Here is a 14,870-nt window from a genome sequence, read left to right on the forward strand (position 1 = left end):
AAAACTGGAGAGTGCAAAATCTGGTGCAGTTGTGCATGGTAACCAATGACTTCTAACTTCAGTTTCTTCAATTAAGCTTTGACAATAAAACCTGGAAGCTGATTGGCTTCTGTGGAGAGCTGCACCAGATTCTGTGGGCACCAGTTTTAGTAAATGTCTCCCACAGTCTGCTAATCGATTGCCCAGAAAGGTCACCCATCCACACTACTTGGATGGCTCCCCACATGTGGCGTCCCATTGTGACAGTGCAGTAGCAGATGACACTGCCACACAGGGGAGGTTATATGCCATGGGGGGTGATGTCATCCACCCAGGTAAGCTCCAACACCAGAGCTTACCCAGGGTGAACTTCTGCAGGGTGGAGGTGGCGAAGGAGTGTGGTTAGATAAGTATACCTTGCTGGGGGGAAATCGGGCTATAAGCACATGCTGGCAGTGGCACTCTGCCTGAAATGGACAAAGCTACAGGAATGGTGATTTACTAAAGGGGCAGAGAATCTTTACTCAATACATTGAGTAAAGAAACACTTAAATGACTTATTCAATTAAGCTATGACCAAAAAAAATAATAAAAAAAAATACCTAGAATCTGATTGGTTTCTGTGCAGAGCTGCACCAGATTATGAACTCTCCAGTTTTAGTAAATCAGCCCCACTATGACTGTATTTCTGTACACACTGTAGCTATATTGCAATTGTATTAATATATAAACTGGGATTGATTTACTAAAACTGGAGAGTGCAAAATCTGGTTCAACTGCGCATGGTTCACAATCCGCTCCCAAATTCAGCTAGTTCACTTTGACAAAAAAACTGGAAGCTGATTGGCTTCTATGCAGAGCTGCACCAGATTTTGCACTCTCCAGTTTTAGTAAATCAACCCCTGTGTTCCTATACAGCAGGGATAGGCAACATGGGTCCCTCCAGCTGTTGCAGAACTACAAGTCCCATCATGCCTCTGGGAGTAACTAACTGCCAGCTTGCAATGCCTCATGGGAAATATAGTTCCACAACAGCTGGAGAGCCCCAGGTTGCCTATTCTTGCTATACAGTTTGTAAGTGTAATAATACTGTATATACGTTTGTGAATTTGATTTACTAAAGGCAAATAGACAGTTCACTTTGCAAGGGAATTATCCCCAGGATTAGTGAATGAGCTGAAGCTCTGCTGTCTTCTGTCATCCATTTCTGTAAAAACAAAAGTGCATTTTTTTTTTTCGTGCTCATGATTTGGTATTATTTGCAAAGCAAAATTCACCTAATTCACTAATTAGATCTTGGGAAAAGCCCTATACACAATGGGGCTGCTTTGTAAAGATTGTCGCTGTTATTGTATGTACTTTGTGCCACTGAATTCCTATATATTATAATATACACATACTAATGTATAGACTGTGAATCCATACTGTACACATATGTGTTTTGCTTCTAGAGGACAGGCTGTAGCTATACAAAGGTACAGTGTACACTATATTGGTATTCTTTGTATTTCTTTTCACCCTGTACTGTGTGCACTGAGGATGAATTCCGATAGCTTGTATTGTACTCATTGTAGTTGTATTTTTATGCATGTTGTGCTGTACACAGTGTAGATGATATGGAAGTTACATTCATTTGCACCCTGTGGCTGTTTTATCTATATGGGAATTTTGCGGCTGTATTGTTAATAATTACTGACTGTAATAGTATTCTTATGTACATTGTAACTGCACATTGAGGATTGTAGTTGCACTAAAAAGCAGAAATATGAACAATCCAGGCTGTAGTTGTATTTTATTAGTAGACTAGCATACTGTCCAGGCTGTAGTGGTGTTTCCTATATAGACATAAAAAGTGCATTACAGATTGTAGTTGTATTTTTGTGTACAATTCAGGTGAATGTTGCAGACTGTAGTTACATTGCAGAATTAAAAGGGAAGTATGGGTTTTTTTTTTTTTTCCTCCATCATACTTACCTAGGTGGATGCAGCATCGGTCTGATGCTGCATCTGTCCCTCCGCGCCTCTACACTAAGACCCGAGCGATCGAACATCGTCGATGGCTCGGTTCTCACAGCTCCCCGAGCAGAGAGCTGCAGACTGTCAATCAGCAGCTCTCCGCTCTGCTCCTCCTCGCTCACTGGAGCGCTGAGCTGTGGAGGGGAGGGGTGGGGAGCTGCTGGCTCAGGCCCTCAGCGGCTCACTGAGAGGCTGAGAAGGGTGTCGGTCCAGGCACCTGGCGGATCCAGACTCCGTGGTCGCAATGACGTGGTGCCTGGACTGATCTCTGTGACGTCAGCAGAGAGCAAACCTCAGCCCGCTCTCTGCTGAAAATGGGTCACAGGAGTGCAAAATGACCTGCACTCATGTGATCCATAGGAGGAGCCCAGCCAAATGAGCTTTGGCTGGATTTCTCCTTTAAGTTGTATTCCTAAGTGCATTGTAAATCTATATTGCACTCTGTACAGTAGTTGTCTTCTTATCTACACTGTAGACTTATGTTGCAGGCCAGTGTTTCCCTACTCCGGTCCTCAAGGCGCCCCAACAGGTCATGTTTTCAGGCTTTCCATTATTTTTCACAGGTGATTTGATCAGTTTCACTGTCTTAGTAATTACTACAGCCATTTTATTTGAGGGAAATCCTAAAAACAAGACCTGTTGGGGCGCCTTGAGGACTGGAGTTGAAAAATATGGTTGTAGGATATGTATTCTTATGTACGTTGTAGATGTACTGTACAAACTGTAGTTTTTTTATGTACATTATACATTCTAGGTGTATATTGCAAACTGTTGTATTTTATGCAAACTCTAGGTGTATGTGGTAGGCTATATGTGCATTATGTTCTGTACAGTTTAGACTGTAGTTGTATACTTATGCACATTCTGGGGGGAAGGGGCGGATTTACGAAAACTGGTGCAGTCGGAATCTGGTGCAGCTGTGCATGATAGCCAATCAGCTTTTAAATTCAGCTTGCTCAATTAAGCTTTGGTAATAAAACCTGGAAGCTGAATGTTTCTACGCAGAGCTACACCGGATTTTGCACTCTCCAGTTTTAATAAATAACCCCCTAGGTGCATATTGCAGACTGTAAAATTCTTATGTACACCCTTGATGTATATTGCAGGCTGTAGTTCTATTCTTATATACACTCTGTATGTAAGGTCAACCATAGACGGTTTGAATCTCGACTGGTTCAGCAGGAACCAACTGCAATTCGAACCGTGTATGGGTAGGCTGAATGTACCAAGTTGATCGATCGATCAATTAACTTGGGTACAACCAGCCTGTTGGATATACTTGCAACTATCGCTAGTGGCTGCTACAGCCGCTACCAATAATAATCACTGTCTTCTACCGGCGGGGACGGCTTCCCCCATCCCACTGCTGGGAAAATACAATGGCTTGGTGGGAGGGATTCCGCTGTCACCAATGTATATGTTCATGAGGGAATCGTGGTTGCAGGAAAGAAATTGTCACTGTCTATGGCCTGCCAAAAGTTGTAGGTTATATGTGTATCCTTGTGTGCTCAGTAAATGTATTCATTGTCTTATCCAAACTGTTATGCCGTGTACACATAATCGGATTTCTGATGGAATAAAATCCAATGGAATTTTTTTGTCGGAAATCCGATGAAGCTGACTTTCATCAGTCTTGTCTACACACTATCAGACTAAAATTCTGGAAAACGCGGTGACGTCAAAAACTACGACGAGCCGAGAAAAATGAAGTTCAATGCTTCCGAGCATACGTCGACTTGATTCTGAGCATGCGTCGATTTTTCTCCGATGGAATTCCATAAAGACGATCATAATTTCCTATCGTTTTTTTTTCCCATTGGAAAAATTTAAAACATGTTTTATTTTTTTACACCGATGAAAAAAAGACCGATGGGGCCACACACGATCGGTTTGTCCGGTTTGAAGAAAGTCCATCGGAAAAAACGATTGTGTGTACACGGCTTAAGGCTCCATGCACACTGGGCTTAAAAAAACATCTGTTCTCATTGGAGTAAAAAACATTCATATAGAGCATTTTTTGTACAACGTTTCTGACGCGTTTAGGAGAGTTTTAAGTATCAGAAAAAGCGAATGAGAAGGTTTTTTTTTTCTGCCTTAAAACGTTGATCTCAAAATATGCCTGTAAACGTCATAATGTAAATAAACACATAGGATAACATTGAGTTGCAACGTTTTTTTTATGCCAGTGTGCATGGAGCCTCATAGTCTACTAACTAGGTTATAGTTATATTCTTATGTAAATTGTAGGTGTACTTCACAAAGTGTATCGGTATTCTACAGCTTTTATCTATACACACTTTTCACCATTGTATACAATTAAATGTATGTGGGTTGATTTAATTTTAAACACAAAGCATTATTAGCATAAAAAGCCACAATGCTACAAAATAATAGTAAAACTGGTCTCTTGTTTCCTTTTTGGTGTGGAGAAAAATGAGACAGTTTCAGTGCATTTATGTTGCTGAAATTCCTTACTTAAGGTAAAACAGAACTTGTATTATGAATTGCATTATTTATTTTAAAGCGGGAGTTCACCCGAATTTTTTTTTTTTAACATTAGATTAAGGCTAATTTTACTAAGCAGAAGTTTTAGAGATCGATGTTCTCTGTGGCTTCCGGGTATGATCTTCAGGACTGGGCGTTCCTATTTGATTGACAGCCTTCCGACAGTCGCATACAGTGCGTCACAAGTTGGCGAACGTCGGTGCGGCTCTATACCGCGCCTGCGCACCGACGTTCGGCTACTTTCGGGAACTCGTGACACGCTGTATGTGACCGTCGGAAGGCTGTCAATCAAATAGGAATGCCCAGTCCCGCAGCCCATACCCAGAAGACGCGGAGAACATCGATCTCTAAAACGGTAAGTACTGCATTGATTTTAAAAAAACACCCGTAAAATTAGCCTCAATCTAATGTTAAAAATAGATTTTTTTGGGTGAACCTCCACTTTAACACAAAATTGAAAATTTACTATACTACAACTTTTTTTATTTTTAAGTTTATTTAAACTGCAAACATTATTTTTGTTTTGGATAGAATAGGGATGAATCTTTGTCAGGTTTTTTTTTTCTGCTGTCTGCAATCCCGCTATGGAGATACACCCCTCTATTTGTCCTTATAATCATGGACCCCTTTCAATGGGGACACTTGTTCCAGTTATAACTGTTTGAAAGAGTAGTTTCTCTCAGTTTCTAAATCAGCACAAGCAACAAGTGTGATGTGTCCCTTCTGCCGTCTCCTGGGTTGGTAGAAATCCTCTTCCTCTGAAACTCCACCATCCCTACTGCTGTATATTTCTGGTGCAGTAGGGGTTAATAGAGCTAGAGAAGCTGTGACACGGACTCATCAAGAGTGCTCAGTATGCCCGCCCTTTTCCGTCCCTCCATTCATAGAAGCTGTACTATAGATTCCATGACTTATACATAATCTATGAAGAGAGGAGGTGGACCATCCATTCATATAAGCTGTACTATAGCATCCACAAATCATATATAATCTATGAAGGGAGGAGGTGGACCTTCCATTCATAGAAGCTGTACTATAGCATCCACAAATCATATATAATCTATGAAGGGAGGAGGTGGACCTTACATTCATATAAGCTGTACTATAGAATCCACAAATCATATATAATCTATGAAGGGAGGAGGTGGACCATCCATTCATATATGCTGTACTATAGAATCCACAAATCATATATAATCTATGAAGGGAGGAGGTGGACCATCCATTCATATAAGCTGTACTATAGCATCCACAAATCATATATAATCTATGAAGGGAGGAGGTGGACCATCCGTTCATATAAGCTGTACTATAGCATCCACAAATCATATATAATCTATGAAGGGAGGAGGTGGACCTTCCATTCATAGAAGCTGTACTATAGCATCCACACATCATATATAATCTATGAAGGGAGGAGGTGGACCATCCATTCATATAAGCTGTACTATAGCATCCACAAATCATATATAATCTATGAAGGGAGGAGGTGGACCTTCCATTCATAGACACTTTTTCACTAATATAAGCAATAGTAAAACTTTTATGAATGGAGGAGGTGCCTGGAAATGTTGGTATAGATGGGCAATCTGGATCAGTGCTTGGCTCAAGTCTATTGGCTCTGTTACCCATCACTTCTTTGATCTACTGGTGTGGAAGGGGGAATCAGAGGAAGGAAGGTCCTACTAAAATAGTCGGAAGCAGCACAAGGGACACATCACAATGATAGCAAGTGACATCCCTAATTTTATTTTTTTTATTTTTTAGAAATGTAGGCTTTAATTACATATAGGGCTGATTTAGGAAAATGTAAGCAAAGGTGAACCTGTTAACAGTACAATCAATTTAATTTAGAAACATATTCATTTTCAAGGAACTATCATGTGACTAAAAGGTGTACAAACCTATTTGAAAATGATCTTCTTTGTTCTAAAGCAAAACAGTCAACGCTCTTCAGCCATGTCAAGCTAATTTACCAATATAATCAAAAATATTGTGTTCAAATAGTTCAATTTATATTTTATGGTCATCACATACAATATTATTATAGACAGCTGTATATGTGTCAGGATATAGTTCTTTAGGCTTCTTTATTAGATTCTAGAAAGCAGAAGCAAAGCCGTTTGAGTTGATGTGCTTGCAGTGAGAATGACATTGTTCTTGTTCCACCTCTAGAAGACAGACAGCAGAAGAGAGGGAGGCGGAGAGACAACAAGCAAACCGGATATTAATGCAACTTCAACAAGAAGCCTTTCAGAAGTCTATAAACCAACCACTCCAGCCAGACCCCATCTGTGTTCACAACTCTTCCCTCTTTGCCCTGCAGAACCTTCAGCCTTGGTCAGATGACACTTCCAAAATTACCAGCGTCACCTCTGTGGCCTCTGCTTGTGAATGACCAAGGCTTACCAATAGGAAATTTCAGGGGGACAACAGACTGGCCAAAATGTATTATTGAACTTTAATTTCAGAGATTCATATAAAAACCACAAGACACGGCTTGTCAAAGCAATTCCAACTCCCAGCCTTCAAAGTCACCACCTAGTCATATAAAAGTTCACTCCCCAGTTGGATCCGGACTCTATTGTGCTGTACAATGGTGACTTATCTCTCAGCAGTAATCCTCATTCATGGTTGCCATGCCTAACACCGAGTTAAGAGGTGATGATAACTCAAAGGAGTCTTCCTCCCTGACACCCAGGGGAGAATCACATATATACAGTATGTTTTATAAAAGTTAATTGGTTACTAGTAAAATATCCATGTCTATGTGCTGAGCATGCACCCTTTTTCCACTCTTATTTTGGGCGAACAAAAGGCTGTTGGTAAGAAGAGTCATCTCAGATGAGTGATCCTCACCCTAACCCTGCTGGCTGTGGGCACCTTATAAATCTCAAAAAAGGTATTAGAAAAAAATCCCAACATCTTTGGAATTGGCAAACGTGAACAATGATAATCGGATGTCTAAGTGTAAAGTTGTAGTATATATAGCTTTAACCTGCCACTACCCAACATTCAAATGGCTCTTTTTTTAAATCAACCTGTCTCCAATATGAACTACCTCAACTTTCCCACAGCCACCAATTGATTGAGACCCACCGTTTACAAATTGCAGATTTAATCTGATGATTTGCTATGGGGCAATACATAAAGTCCTGAAGACACACAATGATAAATACTGTAGGGCAGATTTCATTAAGCTATTTTCAGCATTGATTAATGTATCAGTCGCATGGCTGAAAATAATGGTTGGCACAGTGAACATCATATGTGTTATAGCTTAGTGAATTGAGCCTAGACTTTTCTAATCAGTTCTGTCTAGTTAAAAATAATCTCTTGTGGTGTGGTCATGTTCTTGTTGCAAGTGGGGAGCTTTCCTATGGGTTTCTATAGGGTGTACTCGTATTGTAAACAGCTGACCAGAACCATGCCTGAGTATGACTATTCCCCCTCCACACTCCCCTAGTAGTCTGCACTGACAGTGTGCTTTAAAATAGGTGTGTACAGACACACGTATGCCCCTCAGACCACAGTGATCCTTACTTCCATGCTCAGTAATCCATGGAGAGATCTGTGCTCAGGCACAGTTGTGTTCACACTAAAGCGAAATGTACCAGAACCAGACCACAAGTGCCCGGGACCACCTCCTCTAAGCGCTCTCTGGAACGGAACCCTTAAAGTATAACTAAAGGCAAAACGTATTTAATTTTGAATATAGTGGAGTTTATATTGTGGTCTGTGCCCCCATTAAAGGGCTGTTCCGCCTAAAAAAAATATATATTACAAGTCAGCAGCTACAAATACTGCAGCTGCTGACTTTTAATAAATCGGACACTTACCTGTCCCAGGCTCCAGCAATGCGGGGGAACAAAGCCCCGCTCGTCTCACCCTCCTCTTCACGGCGCCAGCATTGTCAGTGTGGGCGCCCGGCTGTGGCTTCACAACTGGGCACGCACTGCGCATAAGCGAGCCACACTGCACACTGAGATTGGCGGAGCAATCATCTAAGACCTGTGAAAATGACATGCCAAATGTGGCATGTCAGGGGGTCACCTTTCTTTAAAGTGAAAGTTAAATTTTTGTGTGGAACTCTACTTTAAAGAGATTCACCCTCTATTTGTCCTGTTTTCCATGATTATTAAAATAAAACCCATACTTTTGGGTTGTTCCCAGAAAAGTAATGGAGGGGAAATCTTCCACTGGGGACACTAGGTCTGGTGCCCCGGGGGTCCTCAAAGAATTCCCTTAATTTGTAGGGATTTCCTCTCAGTTTCTGTTTGGCTATGGGATAGGATGTAAAGGGAAATCTCTGCAATAGGACACAGCTGGCAAAAAAAAATCTGACAGGGGATATATCTATCCAAAATGGAAACAAAATGTTTTGCCTTTAGTTCTACTTTAACCGTTACTGGACACATTTCAGAGCACTCACACTATACAAACTTGACTAAGAGGGTACGGTTAAAATTGCCAGTGTGAGTACACATAGTTAGTGTCTAGTATTGTGGAATTTACTTTGAGCCAAACCCACCAGAAGAGAACATGTAGTCTTAATGGAAAATATGGGCAGCAGGGTGTACAACAGCATTGTTCACAATGGAGGTCGAAGCTTATTTACTGAAACAGTTGAGAATGTGCGCTCAAAAAGAGCAAAGATTCAATTCGCAATTACCAATTCATGTATAGATAAAATTAACAGAAATGTGCATTTCACATGATTGGATGATTGAAGTGGATCTTTCGATTTTTTTTTTAAGCAAATATTCTCAATTTCTTTAGTAAATCAGCCTTATTGCACGAGCCACAGGAAATGCTCCCAAAGCTGGTCATACATCATTTATTTTCCGTTCAACCAGGAGGTTAAAAAATAAAATAAAAATTATCGGATTTCCCCATCCACACATTTGATATGGATGGGGGAATCGCTCCCCACTGTGCTATTGTGTTCTCACAGCGGGGAGGCTTCTCCGCCATCTGAATGGAATGTTCAGTGCTGCCAGCTATATCTGGTGGCACTGATCATTTGGGAAAAACCTAACAAGCTGGTTGTACAGAAGTCATTTGGTAAATCGATTTCTAGACAATCAATCTTCACATACATGGATTTAAATGTGTCCCGTCCCTGCTGAATCAGCTTAATTTTGATCTATGTACAATAATGCCTCGTACACACGATCGGAAATTTCGAAAAGAAAACCGTGGATTTTTTCTGACGGAATGTTGGCTCAAACTTGTGTTGCATACACACGGTCACACGAATCTGTCGGAAATTCCGACCGTCAAGAACGCGGTGACGTAGAAGATGTACGACAAGCCGAGATCAATAAAGTTCTATAGGCAGTTCGGCTCTTCTGCTTGATTCTGAGAATGCATGTTTTTTTTTGCACGTTGAAATAGCATACAGACCAGCGGATTTTCCAATAGGAATTTTTTCCGTCGGAAAAATAGAGAACCTGCTCTCAATATTTTGTTGGTGGAAATTCCGACAGCAAAAGTTAGATTGAACATACACACAGTCGAAATTTCCGTCCAAACGCTCACATCGGACTTTTCTTGTCGGAATTTCTGATCGTGTGTACGCGGCATAAGGCTGGCTTTGGGCATTCACAATACAACTATGACACCAGTGAGGCTCAGTAGAGGCGTGCCTGTATTTTAAGCTCATCATAGACTTAGTAATACAGGCTTACTCACAGGCTTGTTCTTGAGATTGTGTACCAATCTTTGAAAGATTCTGGATATTTAGCAGATATGCAAGAGAGTAATAGTATAACCTGGGTGATGGCAGTCTACACACATAGATAAGATTATCGTATGACTAGACTTCCATCTCTCTCTGTCCACATCCAAGCATATATTAATTTAGCAAGGGAACCATTAGCACAATGTTTACAGGTACGCAGTCACCAAATTAGACTTACACACAACTTAAATTATCCATAGATATAGGACTGTGCTTTCCAGGCATGTGAAATATTTTTTACATCAAGAGTAGTAAACATTTTGAAATGCACATGTGTACTGTGTATATCATGGCATATGTGTTCTGTATGAAATAACATGCAAAAAGATATACTGTACCATACACTTAACACAGTCCAATTCTTGATTCACCTGCGGTTGCCTGAATACAATGGCACCGCCATACAGTGACTGCGTCTGATAGGATGCATTGACTGTTTAGCCAATAATTTTCCACTTTGCTCAGTTGATTGGGGGAGCTGGGTGGGGCTTGCAGGGCAAGCCACATCGCAAATTTTGGAAGAAATGGTTCTAGGTTTGAGCTGTCTATGGGGGCCTTTAGATTGGCTGGTAACAGGCCTGTGTCTTTGGATCCATAGTGCAAAGCCATTTAGTGACCTACAACAACCAGCCAGGGGTCCTTTTTTATTTATCTGACCGAACAAAGTTGCATGTAGCTGCCCCATGCTTGGTTACTATGATTACTGCTCATCAATTCATTTTGCACGGGGCTATCCTTTTGGCACTGGCTGCCCTGTTGTCATGAAGGATGACTATTTCTCCCTTACTACATACTGTAGTCTAAATGGATAATGTTACCTTTGCTAGCAGTTTTGTTTTTAAAGCTGAACTCCAGAAAGACATTAAAAACGCCAATAGATGCAGTTATGTATTTATTCAAAGAAGCATGAAATGTAGTTTACATGTAATTAGTTACATTGTGTCTTGAGTTAGGCCTATTGTAATTGGCTGTATAGGAGCACTCAGGCTGGGAAAGGGAGGGGCAGGCTTAGGGCCAATCAAATCAGGTGTTCTGCATTTCATATGTGATGGCAGGACTAAAGGCAAAGACATGATCACATCAGATCCTTTACTATCCAATCACAGCCTCGGGGTGGAGACATAACTTAGATGTGTTACCCAACTGCAACAGAGGCTAGCTGTGCTGCTTGGAAGGGATGTGTAAATCTCAGAACTGGATGGACAAAAATACAAATAATTTGGTAGGAAGAACAGCCCCTTATATGTAATTTATCATGCATTTAACTGTTTGCCTGGAGTTCGGCTTTAATGAGATACGGAATCTGGTTTACTAAACAAGTTGGGAATCTTAACTCAGTTAATTACAGCTTTGAATACCCATTCATGCGCTTATCAAATAAACAGGAATTTGCTTTCCACAAGACTGGGTAATTTAAGTGTTTCTTTACTCAATGTATTGAGTAAAGATTCTCAACCCCTTTAGTAAATCACCATTCCTGTTGCTTTGTCCATGCCAGGCAAACGTGCCAGCATGAACTTATAGCCCGATTTTCCCCCAGCAAGGTATACTTATCTAACCACACTCCTTTACCACCTCCACCCTGCAGAAGTTCACCCTGGGTAAGCTCTGGTGTTGGAGCTTACCTGGGTGGATGACATCACCCCCCATGGCATATAACCTCCCCTGTGTGGCAGTGTCATCTGCTACTGCACTGTCACAATGGGACGCCACATGTGGGGAGCCATCGAAGTAGTGTGGATGGGTGACCTTTCTGGGCAATCGATTAGCAGACTGTGTGAGACATTTACTAAAACTGGTGCCCACAGAATCTGGTGCAGCTCTCCACAGAAGCCAATCAGCTTCCAGGTTTTATTGTCAAAGGTTAATTGAACAAACTGAAGTTAGAAGCTGATTGGTTACTATGCACAGCTGCACCAGATTCTGTGTGCTCCAGCTTTAGTAAATCTCCCCCCATTGTCCCTTTGTCTTGAACTTGGCAGTGTCTCTTTAGGTCATTAGTTCTACACATCTTTTCCAGCTAACAACCAACCAATCAGAATTTCTTTTTTAATTACAAAATACAAATTTGGAAATTGTTTGGTTTTGAACAAAAAATTTCCCCCAAACCAAGTATTTACTCTATGCATATCAAATATGGAAAACACATGAAATTGTATAAACACATTCTTTGTGATTTAACATGAAAACATTTATTTTTTCATTATAAGACTTCATTCAGTATCCTATTTTCAGTTTTTAGAGAAATGTACCTATATGAAGACATAGGACTCCAAAAGAAAAAAAAAAAAATCTTTGACTTCCAAGCACTTCAGTATCATTATGTATTAAATGAAACAGTGTATTTAACAATACTGCCAATCAATTGTGACTTTCAGTATTCCCCCTATAATGGCATTCTTAAAGCAAGTGGTTGTAAACGATGAACAAGGCACTTAGCGGGTGCTTGTATATATTTATTCATGTGGCAAAGAGGACTAGTCTTCACTGTTCACATGGACTGATCACATCAGAGCATATTGCTTTGGCGAACACACTTATGAAGTTGGGCATCGTGGACTGTGTGCGCTATTTAGCCCCTTCCTGGCAGGGAAAGGGTTAACGCACAGGGTTTTCCAATTTACTGGGGAGCTGCAGTGAAAGCAACCACATCCTGTATGTACGTTTTCTTCTTTTTATTTATGTGTATCTTTATTTGACACTATGACACAGCAGACTATTTATGTGATATGTACATTTAATTTTCATTGCAATTTACAAGAAAAAGAAATGAGATTTAATAACTGAATCAACAAAGTGTTGTCAGCATTATGTAAATAAAATGAACAATTAGTTTTTTTTTCAGTTCAGGTTTCCTGCTTTGTGCTTTGCATTGTTTTTTGTGCACTATTGTCTTGTGACTTTCCTTAAAGCTGCAATCTGACCACAAAAACATTTAAATATATTCCTCATTAGACACAAAGGATACAAAAATATAAACGTGTGCCTTGAATTCCTTTGAAACCCAGATGTTACCTTGTACAAGTAGTGTTAATATCCCTGTGCTGAACATGTTTGGGGAGCAGAGCTGTGGGAGGGACCCAGCAGGCTCCACCCACTACAGGCTGCCTGTAGAAAAGTACAGGAGGGGGCGGATACATGACCAGTCACCGCGCACAAGGAGAGAGAAAAGCACAGATCAGTCTTTATTACAGGAAGCTCCTGCATAGAGGCAAAGTGAGTTGTTCAATGCTGCATAACTGCACAGATGTGGGAGAAAATCACAAATGACACCAAGAGTCAATTAAAAATACACATGCCTCTTGTATTTAGGCAATATTTGTTTCTCTCGTGGTTCAGCTTTAATTGTACATCAGTTCTACCCTCTAGATCCCTCAGTTGTCATTTAGATCCTTATTTTCTTCAAAGCACGCACCAGTTAATAAACAGTAAATATAACGATTCCCCTTTCTCTACTTGGTTTATCACCTCTATGAAGCAGAGTAAGAAGAGTCAATTAATAACATGTTAATTATAGGCAAAGTATTAAAAGGTGAGTCTGCCAAAAAGGCATATGTTAGTTCTGTACGGATTCTAATGTATCCAATCATCCAATTTCAGTGGTCTCCAAAATTTGGCCCATGGAAACTATTCTTTACCCTAATATGAGGCACTATTCTTCCCACTGACACAAATGATGAAGGACCATTCCTTCCACTGACACCAGTGATGAGGGACCATTCCTTCCACTGACACCAGTGATGAGGGACCATTCCTTCCACTGTCACCAGTGATGAGGGACCATTCCTTCCACTGACACCAGTGATGAGGGACCATTCCTTCCACTGTCACCAGTGATGAGGGACCATTCCTTCCACTGTCACCAGTGATGAGGGAACATTCCTTCCACTGACACCAGTGATGAGGCACCATTCCTTCCACTGACACCAGTGATGAGGGACCATTCCTTCCACTGACACCAGTGATGAGGGACCATTCCTTCCACTGACACCAGTGATGAGGGACCATTCCTTCCACTGACACCAGTGATGAGGGACCATTCCTTCCACTGTCACCAGTGATGAAGGACCATTCCTTCCAATGACACCGGTGATGAGGCACTGTTGCTTCTCCTACTGACCACAGGCACTATGTACATATTTTACTCCCACTTACCCCAAGCCTGAAGCATTGATTATTCCCACTAGCCACAGACTAGCTCCTTCTAGTCTAAAGGACAGTAAACTGACCCTTCATTTGAAAAGTTTAGAGACCCCAGATCTAGTGCAACCTTGTTTCTGTAGCAAGACCTTCATCCAGATTTCTCACTTCTGCCCCATGCTGCGGTTTCTGAAAAAAGGCTTCTGAAATTTGGGACATGTATACCACTCTTTGGGGGCTACGTGAGGAGGCAAAGGGGAATATGACAAAAACTGCTATCAGAATCTGTTTATCTCTGTCTGTATGCCCATTGGAAAAAATTCTCTTGAACTTCTGTCAACAGTCACAATAGTGGGGAGAAATTGAAATAGATTGACCCCTGATACAACCTCAGGGCGTACCCCATTTCTGCCGTTTGACCCAAATCGTAATAGTGAAACATGTAGACCAAAAAAAATCTACATCCTCACCTTTCAGCGTTCAGCCA

At 41.0% G+C, this 14,870-nt stretch overlaps 1 protein-coding gene across 3 annotated transcripts in view; it reads left to right on the plus strand.

Moving 5' to 3' along the window:
• TLX1 (T cell leukemia homeobox 1) overlaps nucleotides 1-14,870 on the plus strand; it is a 57,810-nt gene that overhangs the window by 11,417 nt on the left and 31,523 nt on the right. For 2 of the 3 annotated variants that reach the window (XM_040361917.1, XM_040361916.1), the window contains exon 3: nucleotides 6,676-7,269. The exons of the other annotated variant lie outside the window; for it this stretch is intronic. In XM_040361917.1, the coding sequence (XP_040217851.1) occupies nucleotides 6,676-6,898 (223 nt within the window). In that variant the 3' untranslated portion in view covers nucleotides 6,899-7,269. Of the gene's footprint in view, nucleotides 1-6,675; nucleotides 7,270-14,870 lie in introns of those variants that run through there. 3 annotated transcript variants of the gene reach the window in all.

The sequence above is a fragment of the Rana temporaria genome, chromosome 8 (genome assembly GCF_905171775.1).
Source record: "Rana temporaria chromosome 8, aRanTem1.1, whole genome shotgun sequence".
In the NCBI taxonomy this organism is placed as follows: domain Eukaryota; kingdom Metazoa; phylum Chordata; class Amphibia; order Anura; family Ranidae; genus Rana; species Rana temporaria.